General features: G+C 35.9%; 1 protein-coding gene across 10 annotated transcripts in view; it reads right to left on the reverse strand.

The window, feature by feature from the left end:
- HEPH (hephaestin) overlaps window positions 1-18,106 on the reverse strand; it is a 104,548-nt gene that overhangs the window by 21,569 nt on the left and 64,873 nt on the right. For 9 of the 10 annotated variants that reach the window (XM_066357320.1, XM_066357318.1, XM_066357317.1 and 6 more), the window contains 2 exons: window positions 11,277-11,321; window positions 7,479-8,399 (listed from right to left, as the gene is read on the reverse strand). In XM_066357320.1, the coding sequence (XP_066213417.1) occupies window positions 8,167-8,399; window positions 11,277-11,321 (278 nt within the window). In that variant the 3' untranslated portion in view covers window positions 7,479-8,166. Of the gene's footprint in view, window positions 1-7,478; window positions 8,400-11,276; window positions 11,322-18,106 lie in introns of those variants that run through there. The other variant, XM_066357323.1, reaches the window with a different exon arrangement.

Genomic DNA, 18,106 nt, shown 5'->3' on the forward strand with positions numbered 1-18,106 from the left:
CTAAATGTTTGGTAGAATTTACTACTGTAGCCATCTGATCCTCAAATTTATTTTGGGGGAGTTTTTGATAGTTGTTTCAATTTTCTTCCTGCTTATGGGTCTATTTAGGTTTTCCATTTTTTGTGTGACTAGTCTATGAATACTGTATAGTTTTACAACTTATCTGTTTTTTCTAGACTGTTAAATTTGGTGGCATATAATATTCCATAATAGTCTATTTGATGCTTTGTTTATCCTTGATGTCTGTAGTAATTTCTCCTCTTTTATTTCAGATTTTTAAATTTTTTATTTTTTTAAATTTATTCATTTTTAGAGAGGAGAGAGAGAGACAGAGAGGGAGAGAGAGGAGAGAGAGACAGAGAGAGAGAGAAGGGGAGGAGCTAGAAGCATCAACTCCCATATGTGCCTTGACCAGGCAAGCCCAGGGTTTCGAACCCACGACCTCAGCATTTCCAGGTCAACGCTTTATCCAGTGCACCACCACAAGTCAGGCTTATTTCAGATTTTGTTTATATGAGCCATTTTTCTTTTTTCCTTAATAAGTCTAGCCAGAGGTCTGTCAATTTTGTTGATCTTTTTCAAGAATCAGGTCTTTGTAGTATTAATTTTTCTATAATTTTTTTGTTCTCTATTTCACTTAGTTCTGGGTTGCTTTTGTTCTTTTTTTGCTTTGTTTTGTTTTGTTTTGTTCTTTCAGATGTGATGTTAGGTTGTTTACTTGTGATCTCTCTTGTTTCTCCATATAAGCCTGTAATGGTATAAACTTCCACCTTACTGCTTTCAATACATTCCATAAGTTTTGATATGTTGTGTTATCATTCTCATTTGTTTGTATTTATCTTTTGATATCTGCTTTTATTTCTTCTTTGCTTCTTCTTCAATTTTTAAATGATTGCCTTGCTGGATAAAGTAGTTTTGGTTGTAGGCTCTTGTTCTGCATTATTTTGAATATTTCTTGCCATTCCCTTCTGGCCTCAAGTGTTTCTGTTGAGAAGTCGGATGTTATCCTTATGGGGGCTCCTTTGTAGCTGATAGCCTTTTTTTCTCTATCAGCTTTTAATATTCTCTCTTTATCACTTAGCTTTCGTATTTTAATTACAATGTGTCTTGGTCTAGATTTCTTTGGGTTTCTCTTTAATGGAGTTCTCTGTGCTTCTTGAACTTGTGAGAGTTTTTCCTGCATTAATTTGGGGAAGTTTTCAGCTATGATATCATTGAACAAAGTCTCTATCCCTTGTTCTTTCTCGTCTTCTTCAGAAACCCCTATGATGCAGATGTTATTTCTCTTCATGTTATCACAGAGCTCTCTAAGAGTTTCCTCAGGATTTTCAAGTCTCTTTTCTTTTTTCTGCTCTGTTTCCATGCCTTCATTCAACTTGTCCTCCAACTCGCTGATTCGATCCTCAGCTTCATCTATCCTGTTTTTAATTCCTTCCATTGTGGTCTTCATTTCTGATATTGTATTTGTCATCTCTGACTGATTCTTTTTAATATTTCAATGTCCTTTTTTATACTTGCTATTTCTTTATTTAGGTGTTTGTAATGACCATCCATTGTTGTTCTAAGATCCCTAAGCATCCTTGCCATCATTATTTTAAACTCTGCATCTGGAAGTTTGATTATTTCCATACCACTCAGTTCATTTCCTGGAGGTTTCTCTTGTGGTTTCATTTGGATTGCACTTCTCTGTCTTCTCATTATGTCTGTGTGTTTGGGTGTATTGTTTGTAGAGCTGGTTGAGTCTAGGTTTGGTGTTGTCTCTCCTTTTGATTTTTGTGGCTATTTCTCATCACATTTGATCTTGTGATTTAGAGCTTGTCCTGTCGGTCTGCCTTCCAAGGCGTTGGCATGAGACACCCTCTATTTCTTCTTTGACCCAGTCATTTTTCAGAAGTATGTTGTTTAATGTCCACATAGTTATGGGTTTCCTCACTTCTTTTTTGCAGTTGAATTACAATTTCCAACCATTATGGTCAAGAATATGCTTAGTATATCTTCAATCTTTTTCAGTTTGTTACAGTTAGTTTTGTGGCCCAGGATGTGGTCTAGTCTTGAAAATGTTCACTGGAAAAGAATGAACAAGCTGATGTTCTGGGACTCCATAATCACCTTTGGTTGGGCCATGTTTCTGGCTGTGTTTAGTAATCAGACTGGACTGTAGGCTAGGCTCTGTGGCTTGGAAAGACTATTAGAAGGGCTTTAAAGATGCACTGGGTAAGTGATTAGGTTCCATGTTCATTTAGGTCCAGAGGCTGCACTCAACATTTGAAAAGAGGTACTGGCTTGCCTTCCCACTCTGAGGGGCAGAAAGATGGACTTTTTGATTATTCTGGTTCTTGAGGCTCTACTCAACAGTTGGGTGGAGCTGTGAGTCAGCTTTTCTGCCCAGGAGAGGCTGTAGAATAGTCTCTTTGGTCAGTTTTCCAGTTACTTAATTCAAGCAAAACTTCCAACCAAGTTTCCTGCCAAGATAGGGTCATCGCTTTTCTCTGCAAATGGGTAGAACAGGCTCATATCTTGTTAAAGTGCTGCTGCAAGCATAGATATGTTATATCAAAATCTAAGAGCTGGTTGCTATTAAGACCTCTCCCTTCTCTAGTTCTATCTGATCCTTTCTGGTTCAGTCCCACAGATTCCCCAGTGATCCCCATAGGTCAGAGCTGTGTGGGCCTTCTGAGCAGAATCTTTAAACTCTGAAGTAATTGGATTTCCACCTTGGGCTTTCTTTTTCTGCTGGAAAAACCATTAACCCAGTGGGTCTATCTCAGTGTAATGTTGTTCTAGCAAGAATGAGGGGTGATAAACCTTTATAATACAATACTTTTACAGCTCTCTGGTCCATAATGGTGATTGTACCTAACATCCAGGTTCTGGGATTTTCCTGTGGTGTTTTGTAAATGGATCATTTTTAGCTGGTCTTCTTGTGAGGAAGGCTGAAGTTGGAATTACCTATGTTGCTATCTTAATGATGTCACCTTCAACAGATGCATGATTTGCAATGGTATTCCACTTCAATTATGATAATTGTATTTTGTATTTTATCTATTTTTATCTTTGTCAGTAATGTTAGTTTAATTGGTGCTATTTTATTTTTATTGATTTTTTAAAGAGCTAGGTGGTTTTTAGTTTATTTCATTTGTTTACTCTATTTCTGTTTTGATATTTATTTATTTCTATTCTTATCTATATGCTCTTTTTTCTTTTGCTTTCTTTGGGTTTATTTTCTCTTCTGTTTATAACTTAATTATGTAGAAATTATTTTATTAATTTAACACCTTTTCTATATTTTAATGCATTTTAGTTTTATAAATTTTTTATTAACACTTTAATAGCTGCATCTCACAAATTTTGAAATGTTTTAATTTCATTTTCAAGCAATTTTTATTCTTTAAAATTTCCTTTGAAACACCTTTGATTTACGGGATACTAAGAAATGTGTCATTTAAAATCTGAGTGCTTAGATATTTCTCTGTTTTCTTTCTGTTATTACTTTATAATTTGGTTCAATTGTCATCAGGGAATACACATTGTATGAATGATTTGAATTAGTTTAAGCTTGCTAATGTTTGTTTTAAGGTTCAGTATATGATCTATCAATGAATATGATTGTTTAAAAATGTGTCTTTTGTTGTTCTTGATGAGGTATTTTTTAATATAGCAATTAGATTCTTTTGATTGATTTTCTTTTTTAATTATTTTAATTTTTTTTTAATTTTAAAATCAAGTTTGATGGAATGATATTGATCAACAAGAGTACATCGGGTTTTGGTGAACATCTCTATAGCCTTTATGTTGCTGACTGTGTTGCATGCTTACCATCCAACATCAAATCATTTTCTATCATCTTATATTTCTCTATTTTTTTAGTTTACAGTCAATATTATTTTGTTTTAATTTCAGGTGTATAGTATGGTAGTAGTTATATTCATATCTTTTATATCATCATCCCTACTTTTGCTTTTTCTGTATTTATTCCTTTCTGGTATTCCAGGATTTTTTCTTTTATTATGTTCTTAATGTTTGATCAAATTTTTTGAGCCATACTTTTATAGGTTGTTCCACTATTAAAAATTAGTTTAGTTTTCCTTAGTCTGAGAAGTCTTTCTTTTCTTTTGCATTCCTGAATGATAGTTTCACTGGATATAGAATTTGGGATTGACAATCCTTTTCTTTCAGAAATTGAAAAATGTCATGCTACCTTTTCCTGACCTCTAAAACTTTAGATAGACACCCAGTCATTCAAATTGATGTTCCCCTATAAGGAATATGTTGTTTATCTTTGGATGGTATTATGTTTTTATTTTTATCTTCGGTATTTAGAAATTAAATATATTATGCCTTGCTATAAATTGTTTTGTTTTTTTCTATTTTTGGTTTATTCAAATTTTGTATTTGTAGACATATCTTTGACAAATTTAGAAATTTTTCAGCCATTATTTATTTAAATATTCTTTCAGTCCCTTTTTTTCCTTTATGAATTCTATGATATAAATGCTGAATCTATTTATTTTCTTGTAAAAGGTCCTGGGATTTTGTTCACTCAGAATATGTTCTTCATTTGCATTAAGTTCTAATGATTGGTCAATTTCATTACTTATATCCTTTGTTATCTCAACTGTTGAACTCAGCCAGTGAAGTTTTTCTCAGTTATTCATTTTTTTCTGTTCTATCCTTTCCATATACTATCTTTTTTAACTTGTTAATTTGCTAATTTTTTTATCTTTTTAAATTTATTTCCAGGACATTTGTTATTGTTTGTTACAGCATTAATATAATGAATATTTTAATGTCCCTTTCAGGTCATTTAAACATCTGATTCATATAATGTTTGTTTCTATTGATTGTCTTTTCCCATTAAAGTTGTGAGTTTCCTGGTTCTGGTATAATGAAACCCTGAGCCACATTCAAACAATTTATTTTAAGAGGCAGTCATCTTGTTTAAGTTTAATACACAGGTGCCCTGGACAGATAGCTCAATTAGTTAGAGTGTTGCCCTGACATGCCAAAGTTGTGGGTTTGATTGACAACCAGAGCACATAGAAGTATCAACCAATTAATGCATAAATGTGTAACAATAAATTGATATTTCTATCATCTATCTATCATCTATCATCTATCTAATCCATCTACTTATCTTCCTTCTCTCTATAAATTCAATGAATAAAAATTAAACAAAAATTTTAAAGCTTAACACACAGGTTCTTGTATAATTTGTATGACAATGACAGTGACTTTGTTGTACTTTTCTTGTTTTGCTTGGTTTCTCTACTGTCGCTGTAACTCCTACTGATCCCTGCTAGAGTTACTTATTATTTCTGGGTAGAAAAAGGAGTATTCTACTTTGCATGGATGAAGAATGTTTTCTGGGCTAAACAAATTACCATGTTAAATTTTTCCTTAAGATAGAGGAGGTTTTGGCCAACAGAGATAAGGACCACCTATCTTGGCCACTTGGTGTCAAAAGGGCTTCTCCTCAATCATTCTTTCCAGTGCCTCCAAGATCCCCTGGGGTTGTCATTGAAACTTCTTTTTGATCTTTGGTTGCATTCTGCTTGGTTGGATGTAAGAAAGATGATCAATTGCTCTGTGGCTTTATTTTTCACTGGGATGTCTACCTCTTTCTATCTTTTTTTGAGTCCTATATTGTTTTTTCTTTCACTATTTCTATGGTTTATTCATTTCCATGGAAAGGTGAGTCTATGGAATCTCATTTGAAGTGGAAGCCTAATTTACATTTTAAAAACAAAATTTTTCTCCATGGAGACTCTATGGAAGGGTGCTAGAAGTAATTGAGGAAAGAAAGCGGGAGGTTACCACATTAGTGTAAACCAAGATGAATAATAAGCTCTAGCCTGCATTTTTCCCTTAAAACTTCAACATATATTACAGTTGAACATCAATATTATGGGGTTTTTATATTTAATGTGTAAGGGGGTTGGCTTGGAAAACAGGAAAGTTAAGTCAGTATGGGCACAAAATATGGAGATTACTGGAAGTTTCCATGATATAAGAAGATAGTACAGGTATTTGTAGTCAAATAGATGAAGGTTTGAATCCCTGCTCAACTTTATTTTATGTGTGTGACAGAATTAGAGAGAGAGAGAGAGAGAGAGAGAGAGAGAGAGATACAGATAAGCAGGAAGGGAGAAAGATGAGAAGCATCAGTTCTTTGTTGCAGCTCCTTAGTCTTCTTAGTTGTTCACTGACTGCTTTCTCATATGTGCCTTGACTGAGGGGCTATAGCAGAGCATGTGACCTCTTGCTCAAGTCAGCAATCTTGAGCTCAAACCAGTGACCATGGTGTCATGTTCCTGTGCTCAAGCTGGCAACCCTCACGCTCAAGCTGGTGAATGCCCACTCAAGTGGGATGAGCCTGCGCTCAAGCCGGAAACCTCTGGGTTTCAAATCTCCAGGTTTTCAAATCTTCATATCCCAGTCCAACGTTCCATCCACTGTGCCACCACCTGGTCAGGCTCCCTGTCAACTTCTAGCTGAATGTTCTTAGGTAAAATCACTTACTCTCTTTAATCTTTTGTTTACTCAAATGTAAAACAAAATAGCACACTTATTGAACTCAAATAAGTCAAATTCAATCAGATGTTATATTTTTTTATAAAATGTAAAGCACTGTTTTTCACATATCATCTTCACTGACCCTGAGGCCTCTTCTGTTCTCCACTTGAAATGTAAAATTTTATTATGAATACTGTAGTATGGTTGGACATCTTATGCCATCCCTCCTTTCCTGTGTGTACTCTCTTACCACAGTTTCAAATAGGTTTAAACTTGCAAGTGACAAAAAAATATTGCTTTAAGTTGCCAGAGGGAATGTTCTGTGTTTTAAAGAGGCTCCTCAAATTGCAAGTAGACCTCATATACCCCCAACTGCCAAAAAGTCCATGAGACCTGTGTTCACCTTTCCTTGCCCAGTGGACAGGTTTGAGCCATGTTTCAGCTCTTTGTTTTCTTCTAGCAACTTTTCTTTTGTTTTTTTTTTAATTTATTAATTTTAGAGAGGAGAGTGAGAGAGAGAGAGAGCAAGAGAGAGAGAGAGAGAGAGAGAGAGAGAGAGAGAGAGAGAAAGGGAGATAGAGAGAAAGGGGGAAGGAGCAGGAAGCATCATCTCCCATATATGCCTTGACCAGACAAGTGCAGGGTTTTGAACCAGCAACCTCAGCATTCCAGGTTGACAATTTATCCACTGTATCACCACAGGTCAGTCTCTTCTAGCAAGTTTTCTTAGTATTTAAAAGATTTTTTGGCACATATAGGCCTCAAGACCATAGCTGACATTCTGACTTTGAGAATTCCTTTGGGACAGCCTTTTCATTCCCAAAACACAAGCTTGCAAGCTCCACAAAAAATAAACTGACCCATTCTATACCCATTTTTCTACCCACCACAGACTGTTCTTTGTTTCAATCACAGTAACAACTTTCCAGAAGCCGAAGGAGCTACCAAAGTCATTAAGTTCACTCTCCCAGTTAACAAGAACTTTAATGTACAGCAAATTCTGCTTAAAATATGGAGAAGACACAATTTCCTTCAGTGTGATTGTACCAGATTTTTGGAGTACTGAATTTCTGGGAAGCTTCTAGGTTCAGAAGTTAAAGGTGCTCATGGCAACCACTATCCACCCACTTTTCCAAAGTAATTCCCTTTCAAGGAGAATCAGAATACAATTTGGATCTTCAAATCTCACCCCATCCAGTCCTCCATCATATTCGTGTGCTTAGACTTTAGTTTAGAGGTTGATTATCTTCACAGCTCAGTTAACATTGTTTCAAAATGAATTTTCTAGTTACTAGAAAGTAATAGACACCTATCTAATGTGTTTCACTCTTGATATGTACTTTAAGAGAAAGATCAGTTTTTAGAAATTTCCAGATTTTCCAAGTGTCAGTGAGTGATATAATCTAGATGTTGAAATTCATGATACATAATAAGAGACTTACCTAAGCCCTGATTCTCTATAGAGCAAAGACACTTAAAGAATAAGTGAAAGTATAGCATTTCTATGTAAATAAATAATTTAAAAAATACCCAGAAAAGTTTGATTCCCTCTTTTGCCTGTCTATTACCCATGCCCCTTTGACAGTAGGGACAGCTGTTAGTCCTTGGCCTACTGAGAGAGCATTCCAGATGTGCAATTCCAAGATTCAGCTGTTAGTTCTTGAGGGACAAAAGTTTAAAGCTGTCATCCAAGATCGATCTCCTGTTGCGTCGTAACTTCTTTTGACGATGTTGATACCACACCACACCACCAAGAATCAGAGCAATGAGCAGGAGAATGACACCCGTGGCAATTAAGACAGAAGTCAGTATCTCGATATCCTTTACAGGTATCTGCATGCCCAGCATCCTCACATTGTCTTCTTTAAAGTCCCTGGAGATGGTTGCTGAAATGGAACAGAAGGAAAATGGGCACCCTGAGCTAGAGTGTACCCCAAAGAGACACTTGCAACTCTTGGAAAAAAAGAAACAATTCCATCCAAATACAACAGAGGAACTGTTCTTATCTCTCAAAATATTAGCTGATGAAAAAAGAATCTGAGGTTACAGTGCCTTGAAATGATAAGATCACAACTAAGAAAGTACTTAAAAATCATTGAGACCACAATCCCCATATGGAAAAAGCTAAGGCTCAGAATAGAAAGAGCCTAAGAGCCTTGATATATTTCTTGAAAATATATCAAGACCTATGATGTGGCGAGGAAAAAAACCTTTTTAAAAAGGGCTGACTGTGGTGGCACAATGGATAGAGCATCAACCTGGAATGTTGAGGTCCCCAGTTCAAAACCTCAGGATTTCCCAGTCAAGGTACATACAAGAAGCAACTACTATGAGTGGATGCTTCCCACTCCCCCCACCACCTCTCTTTCTCACCTCTCTCTAAAAACAATAAAAATAAAAACTTTTATAACAAAGATTTGGATTGGTTTGCATAGTTTCAGAGGATAGAATTAAAAGCAAATAGTAGAAACTCCAGGGGATAAAGTTTGACTCAATGATCTAGATTATCAATGTTCACTTTGACCATTGGACCATGAGAACAACCTGCCACTATTCTGTCTGGTCTCTCATCTCTTTGAGTCATGAAAGCATTGAATGTCACATTGTTATTTTCAACTGAAATATTTAATTGTCTGAGTTCTTGGCATGCAAACTTTTAATGTTTTCCAATTAACTTATGGAGTGAAGCTCAGACTCAAGTCAGGCGTTCCAGCTCTCACAATCAGGCTCTGACCTACTTTCCTAGTACTCTTTAACTACATTAACTCATTCTTCTGTTCTCCAGAATAGGTGATCTTTTCTCAGGTCTCTAAGACTTTCTCCTGATGCTACTTTTAACTTAACATCCTTTCTTCCTCCTATCTTTCTGCCCCCAGTTTAAATGTTACAGGTATCTGTGAAGCTTTCATCTATTCAGCTGGACACTTAAAAACTCTTTTCTTCTGTGTTCTCAAAGCATCTTGTATGGTTTGCTCTCTCACAATTTACTTGCTTGGACCAAATAACCTAATTCTACCTCATTTCTGCACTTCAGTCACCTCTTTCTGAAAAAGAAGAGAATAACCATACAGAGATTTATTGTGAGTTTTAGGTGAGTTGTTATTTATAAATATTTAGCATAGCACCTGGAATACAGCAAATGTGCAAAAACTGATAGCTGTTATTACTGTTTGCCTTTTTCTTACAACATATATCATCTAACATTGTAATTATTATTTCTCTGTCTCATTCCATTTTTAGATACAAACTTCTTGAAAATCAGTATCTATGTCTTACATATTTTTTTCGTAAGAGAGACAGAGACAGAGAGACAGAAAGAAGGGCAGATAAGGACAGACAGGAAAGGGAAGAGATGAGAAATATCAATTTTTCGTTGTAGCACCTTAGTTTTTCATTGATTGCTTTCTTATACGTGTCTTGACCAGGGGGCTCCAGCATATTGAATGAGCCCTCACTCAAGCCAGCAACGTTGAGCTCAAGCCAACGAACTTGGGCTTCAACCTAGTGACCTTTGGGTTCAAACCAGCATCCCTGTGCTCAAGCTGGTGAGCCTATGCTTAAGCCAAATGAGCCCACACTCAAGCTGGCGGCCTCGGGGCTTCAAATCCAGGTCCTCCATGTCCCAGTCCAATGCTCTATCCATGGTGTTACCACCTGCTCAGGCCATATCTTACTTTTTTGTTGTTCCTGACACTCAGAACCTGTTCAATGAATGTGTAACTGAATGAAAGTACATGCAAATGAATGTGTCATGCTTCACTCTCTCATCTTCATATTACCTCTTCATAACCCATCCAGTATATACCCTAGTTCCCTGGCTATCAGTTTATTAGATATATAGGCAGGTCACTAGGAATTTTCCAAACACAGCAGATAAACTTCCAGGCTACACTGATCATCTCTAATGTTCCTTTTAGCACTCATAATGTTTTGGATCTTTCTTAATCTTTGTTTAGATACAAATGAGATAGAAAATGAAAATACTACTTTGACCCAGGCTAGATAGAGCAAGAATCTGTATTTTCTTGAAAGGAAGTAATGGCTGGTTCTAAAGAGTCAATAATTTGGTATTCCACAGATGCAAGAAAAAAATACCTGGTACAGACTTTATTTGTTCTAGTGTCACACTGTCTCTTTAGGAATTCATATCTGTGGTATAGCTTTTTTATACTCAACATGGCAAGACTTTGAATCTTCTTGCCATTTACATGTTAGCTGGGAGACTAAGATCAGCCTTCAACTCAGGAGGTTGTGGGTGGGGCCAGAAAGAATAAACCTACTGAGAGGGAAGCTGAACTTGGGATTCCTGGTTTTTGAAGTCTTGTAGAAATCTCAGAATGCTTTCTGCTAGTATTTTGGTTCATCTTTCAGTCATGTGAATCCCATAATTTAGAGCAGTGGTCCCCAACCCCCAGGCCTAAGACCGATAGCGGTCCGTGGGCCATTTGGTACCGGTCCGCAGAGAAAGAATAAATTACTTACATTATTTCCATTTTATTTATATTTAAGTCTGAATGATGTTTTGTTTTTTAAAAATGACCAGATTCCGTCTGTTACATCCATCTAAGACTCACTCTTGACGCCTGTTTCGGTCACGTGATACATTTATCCGTCCCACCCTAAAGGCCTGTCCGTGAAAATATTTTCTGACATTAAACCAGTCCATGGCCTAAAAAAGGTTGGGGACCACTAATTTAGAGACTCCATAACTCCCCACAAATGTACACTGTGTAACTACCGAGTCCATACATCACTCTTCTTACCTTTTCCAATCTTGTTGGTGATGGTGGTGATAATGTTTAAGTACTCTAGAGAGAAAAAAAGATAAGAGATTAGTCATATTATTCTACCTATTCACAGGTTAACTGTGGGAGGTTGGCACTGCCTTGATGAATCTGGATATAGTAATAAAAAACAAAGGTACCTGGAATTAACTATCTCATGGCCAAAGTCAATATTGGTATATAAATTTGATTTTGAGTAGTGACACAAAATTTTAGCAAGAACATAAGCTTAGGAGTCCAAAGGGTAAGCCATTCTTTTACATTATTCATATATTTATTAGCACTTCTTCTATCCCTATTATTGCTCTCTTTGTCACCCTTTCTACTTTACCTTCAGGAAGCCCCTACATCCATACATAGTCTACCTCTTCTCAGAATACTTCTTCCTCTGCTTGATTTAATGAGGTTGAGCTTTTGTCTAAGTGCCATTTTTCCTTTATATCTTCTGGTAGTGATTTGAGATTATTATTCCTCTGCTTTTTGTAAAGGTCTATTTTTTAGGGCCTTATTATTTGGTTAGAAAAATCACAACCATTTCTTGGCACTGTTACCTAGCAGTTGTTTTTATTCATGAAGCTTTGATAACTAGCTCAATCTTCTTCTTCCTCAGTTCCCACAATCAGTGTAGACTCATCATACAATACCTAAGCCTCACCATTTCTGTATCTCTTAACTCCAACTTTTTCACATCTACTTTAATTCTAATAACTACTTCTATGGTTTGTGTCCAATTTTAACTAAGTTCTCAATGCTGCCTGATAACAATTAATTAATTTTCCATTACTCAGAGTAAACTTTTATTTCCCATTTCCCAGAGTGACTATTTCAAACATTTGGCTACTCTCCTCAAGCCTCTTACTGGACAAGCTATCCTTTATTCTAAGAAGATGACTCTGTCTCCTCCATCACAGATGAAAAAGAGACCATAAAGAGAAATAGTCTACCTTTCTGTAAAGCTTCTCACCCAAATTTACACATGCATCTTTTTATTTTTTGTTGTCTCTCATTTTTTTAGTTGAAACAGTGACCTTACTTCAGTCTCTAATCTTTCATTTTAGCTCTGGTTTTCATCTCTTGCTTCTTCACCAGGAATCTTTTTCCAACAGTAAAGTCTTTCTTCCCCATCTGTCTTCAACTCTTACTTCTGTATGCCTTTTAACTCATATGTGGTTGGAGTAATGCCAAATTTGGCCATAATAGGATATAAACAAATAAACAAAAAAGGCAAATAGGTAAGATTTACAAGCTGGCTTCTTTTCATAGAGAGATCTGAGCTACATTGCTCATGGAATTTCACCCATTATATGAATTGAGATAGTTTCTTATCTATTAGGTGGTCCATATTTGGGATGAGTCATATTACACATGGAGACAACCTGTTATCTTAGATCTATAACATTTTGATGACACATCAAGTCAGTACTTGATTTTGGTCCTAAGGGCTGACAGAACACAAGAAAAAAATTGTGTGCTTATCTGGGTGGTGGGAAATAATACTAGAGTAGTAGTGGAAACCATTGTGGGTTACCATATTTTAAAAAAGCTTTTAAACATACAGGAAATCATAATGTACAATTATTTTTCCATCTCTTGGGGGTAAATAGCAGAATTATAATCCCTACTCTGGTTTGCTAAGTCATTAAATGCTGAAGACTTTCTTTCACTTTCTATTCCTGCTGACAGAGTGCCAATGACTGGTAATCCCAGAATATCTATCTCAAAACCATCATTTTTTAAAACTGTATGACAGTTTTTTTTTCATATTTTGGTCACTTTTATTTTAATTATTCTAATTGGTGTGGAATGATATCTTATTTTTTTATTTATTTTTAATTAATTTATTAGGCATACATTGGTTAATACTATTACACAGATTTCAGGTTCACAATTCTACAACATATCATTTATATATTGTATGTTGTGTTCAACATCAATAGAAGTCAAGTCTTCTTCCATTGCCATCTATTTGCACTCTACCACTTCCCCTTACCCCTACTCGCTATTCCCTCCTGCAATCTCAACACTTTTGTTTGTTTATAAGTTTTTTCTTTGTTTAATCTTTTCACTTTTGCACCAATCCCCCAACCTGTGCCCTGACAGTAGTCTGTTCTCTGTATCTGTGAGTCTGTTTCTATTTTATTAGTTTATTTTGCTCATTAGATTCCACATATAAGTGAAATCATGTGGTACTTGTCTTTCTCTGACTACCTTATTTCACTAGCATAATAATCTCCATATCCTCACAAAATAAATATTTCTGGGAATTTTGTGGGCCCCAGGAGTTTTACATGGCCCCTTTGAAGAGACATAATGCTGAAGACTGGATTCAGGTCAAAAGACTTAAATAGTAAGACATTTAACCTACTAATGACCCAAAGGCATAACATCCAACACAGCCTAACTTTCTACATTCATGGTGATGAAAAAAGATTTATTGATAAAGAAACTACCCCAGGTATTCTCTCTCCATATTAAAAATAATTATAGGGGAAAAAACACCTTTTTTTACTCTTGGGAGCAAATCTGTCTAAGACAAGCTATAATCAAAAGCCATTATTTCTTTACACCCTTAGACAAAGCTCTTCTTGAAGAGAAAGAATTGCCTTTCACAATCACCACAAAGAACATAAATTAAGAGGTGATTATTAAAATTTTATTTTATAAACTAGATTCATTAGAAAATTCTTTGAAATAATAATTCTAATTAACACTAAAGAGAGGATGAGATCAGAGTAATGGCAGAATGAGAGATACTCCTGAACTCTTCTCTTGAAATTGCAACAAACTGAACTACAGTACTATACACAGCTCACAGGTGCACTTGAAATATCCACACACCAAATGGACTAAAGGTAGGATGCATTGAAAAGGGGAAGCAGAAGATAAAATGTATTTACAGTGGACTTTGGAGAAGAGAAGAGACAAACTTGGAGTGACTGGATTTTTTTTTCTCTGCTGAACTATGGGGAGGAGGGAAGTTCAGGATTTTTGGATTTTGTCTGAAGGGTATGGAGAGGAAAACTTAAAGTGACTGGGTCTCCTTCTGCAAAGAGGAGTAGTGAGATCAAGGAGCACAATGGGGAAATAAACCAAAGCAGTCAGAGCACATAGTCACGACCAGTGTTCCCACTGTCTGCCTGCAGCCAATACTCAACAGAGACAGAGAAAGATAAAGTGCAGCCTCAAGTCACCCAGATCCCACCACTCATCTTGTGGTATGGAGAGTGGCAGAGACAAACCCTACTGCTAACTCTCTAGAGCTACTATCTCCTCTGAAAAACAAAGGTGCTCCACATCAAGTCCCCAGATCTTCTGATAAGTGGGAAGAAGAACCCAGAAGCCTAAGATCACCATTGCTGAAGTTGGAAACCAGAAAGCTGAAGCCATAAAGCGAAAACCATAAGGTTGAAGCCATAAAGTCCTCACAACATGCCCTACCCACCAACCTGACTGAGGCCCTGCCTACACCATTGCAACAGCAACATCTCAGTGGAGGAAAGCCCAGAAACTTCACATAGCTAAAAGTTGTAATATAGTGACACCTACTGGAAGAAACCTCTCAAAACCAAAATTTATTTTTCACTTTTCCCCCTTTTTTCCTTTTTTTTCCTTCTTTTTCTTCTTAATCTTCTTTTCTCTCTTTTTAATTCCATGGTATCTGATTTTTTATATTTTATTCTTATTTTTTGTGTGTGTTTTCTTTTTGATTTTTGTTTGCTTTCCATCTTTATTTTCTGTGGTTTTTCTTCTTGTCATATTATTAAATTTTTTACATTTTTTGTATTTTTTATTTTAATTCTTCATTTTTAGTGGGGGTTTTTTGTGTGTGAGGGTTTTTAACAATACCACTCTCAAATGCCATCAAGAACGAATTTAAATACTATAGGTACACTAGACAGAGATGTAGTTCAGGAAAAAAAATTAAAAATATTCAGAAAAAATCTCAATCACATGGGAACTTTACGGTTAAATGATAAAGAATTCAAAATTGAAGTTCTAAAAACAGTCAACAAGATGCAAGAGAACAACAGGCAACTGAATGAGCTCAGAAAACAAATAAATGAACAAAATTAATATCTCTCAAAGGAGATTGAAACTTTAAAAACAGAGATGAAGAATTCAATACATGAATTGAAGACTAAGGTAGCAAAGTTTAGCTAACAGTACAAGCCTGATAGAGGGAAGAATCAGTGACATCAAAGACAGGCAACTAGAGATGTTACATAGAAAAGAGGAGAGAGACTCACAAATTAAAAATACTGAGAGAGCTCTACAAGAATTGCTTGACTCCATTAAAAGGGCAATATAAGAATAATGGGTATATCAGAAGAAGAAGAGAAGGAAAAGGGAATAGAGAGCCTATTCAAACTAATAATTGATGAGAATTTCCCAAACCTATGGAAAGAGTTAGGGCCTCAAATCCAAAAAGCAAACAGAATGCCAAGTTACCGCAACCAAAACAGATGTACTCCAAGGCATATTGTAAAAAAATTGTCAAAAATCAATGACAAAGAAAGAATCCTCAAGGAAGCTATGAAATAGAACATAACATATAAAGGAAAGCCCATTAGGTTATCATCAGACCTCTCAGCAGAAACTTTACAAGCCAGAAGACAGTGGGCCCAAACATTCAAAGTACCGAAAAAGAGGAATTATCAGCCAAGATATTATATCCATCAAAGTTACACTTCAAATATGAAGCAAAAATAAAAACTTACAGACATACAGAAGCTGAGAAAATTTATCACCAGAAAGGCCCCACTCCCAGAAATACTCAAGGAGATTATTCTACTAGATACAAAGAATGAAACAAATCAAAATTACAAGTAAAAGCTCCAACAAGGTCACAATAAAAACAAGAATAATCTGTGACAACAAAAACATAAAAGGGGAGAAGATAAATATCTGAAGTAGCTAAGGAGGATAGAGTGCTGAAGCAATCATGAGATAAAGGATTCTCATATCTCATATCATATGAGATAAAGGTTCTCATATGAACATTTTTCTCCTAATATCATAAAGATAACCACCCATGAAAAAGCCACCATTGAAACAGACAATTAAAAAAAAGAAGAAACAGTGAAAAGAAGTATGGAATATCACCAAACAAAAACAACTGACTGAAACAAAAAGAAGAAGAACCAAACAAGACACAGAACTACCATAAAACAAACCATAAAATGGTTCTAGGAAATCCTCAAATGTCAATAATTATCTTAAATATAAATGGACTGAACTTACCAATATAGAGGCACAGAGTAGCAGATTGGATCAAAAAGCAAAACCCAACCATACAATGCCTTCAAGAAACACATCTAAGCTTTAAAGACAAACATAGACTAAAAGCAAAAGGTTGAAATATGACTTGCCAAGCAAATAGTATCCAAAAAAGCAGATGTAGCCATACTAATATCTGACAATGCTGACTTCAAGACAACAAAGGTAACCAGGGACAAAGATCAACATTTCATAATGATATAAGGGCTATTGTATCAAGAAGACATAACACTTCTTTTTTTTTTCTTTTCTTTTTTCTGAAGCTGGAAACGGGGAGAGACAGTCAGACAGACTCCCGCATGCGCCCGACCGGAATCCACCCGGCACGCCCACCAGGGGGCGATGCTCTGCCCCTCTGGGGGGTCACTCTGCCTCGACAAGAGCCACTCTAGCGCCTGGGGCAGAGGCCAAGGAGCCATCCCCAGCGCCCAGGCCATCTTTGCTCCAATGGAGCCTTGGCTGCAGGAGGGGAAGAAAGAGACAGAGAGGAAGGAGGGGGGGTGGGGTGGAGGAGCAAATGGGCGCTTCTTCTATGTGCCCTGGCCGGGAATTGAACCTGGGTCCCCCGCACGCCAGGCCGACGCTCTACCGCTGAGCCAACCGGCCAGGGCCATAACACTTTTTAATACATATGCACTGAACCAGGGAGCACCAAAATAAATAATTCATCTAATAACCGAGCTGAAAATAGAAGCAGACAAAAACAAAATCATACTTGGAGACTTTAACACACCATTGATGGCTTTAGATAGATCATCCAAACAGAAAGTCAAGTAACAAATATTGGCCTTAAATGACACTCTGGAACAAATGAACACACTAGACATATATAGAACATTTCATTTCTAAATATTAGATTATACATTCCTCTTCAGTGTGAATGAAACATTCTTAAGGATAGACCATATGTTGGGCCACAAAACTAACATCAAATTCAGGAAGACTGAAATTATACATACAAGCATATTTTCTGATCATAAGGCTTTGAAATTAGAATTCAACTGTAAACAGGAAGTAAAAACAACACAAAAATGTGTAAATTTAACAACATACTTTTAAAAAATGACTGAGTCAAAGAAGAAATAAAAGCAGAGATCAAAGGTTATATACAAACCAATGACAACAAGACATTTCAAAATTTCCGAGATGCAAGGAAAGCAGTAAAAAGAGGGAAGTTTATATCATTACAGGATATATCAAAAAACAAGAGAAATCCCAAGTAAACAATCCAACATTACTCCTTAAGGAACTAGTAAAAGAAGAACAAAGGCAACCCAAAGTGAGCAGAAGAAAGGAAATAGTAAAAAATTAGAACAGAACTAAATGAAATAGAGAATAAAAAAGCTATAGCAAAAATTAATACAACAAAAAGCTGTTTCTTTGAAAAGATCAATAAAATCAACAAACCAATGACTAGATTCACAAAGGAAAAAAGAAGAGCTCATATAAACAAAATCCAAAATGTAAGATGAGAAATTACCACATGCATCATAGATATACATAAGATCATAATAGGATACTACAAAAAATTA

Source organism: Saccopteryx leptura, chromosome X (genome assembly GCF_036850995.1).
Source record: "Saccopteryx leptura isolate mSacLep1 chromosome X, mSacLep1_pri_phased_curated, whole genome shotgun sequence".
In the NCBI taxonomy this organism is placed as follows: Eukaryota; Metazoa; Chordata; class Mammalia; order Chiroptera; family Emballonuridae; genus Saccopteryx; species Saccopteryx leptura.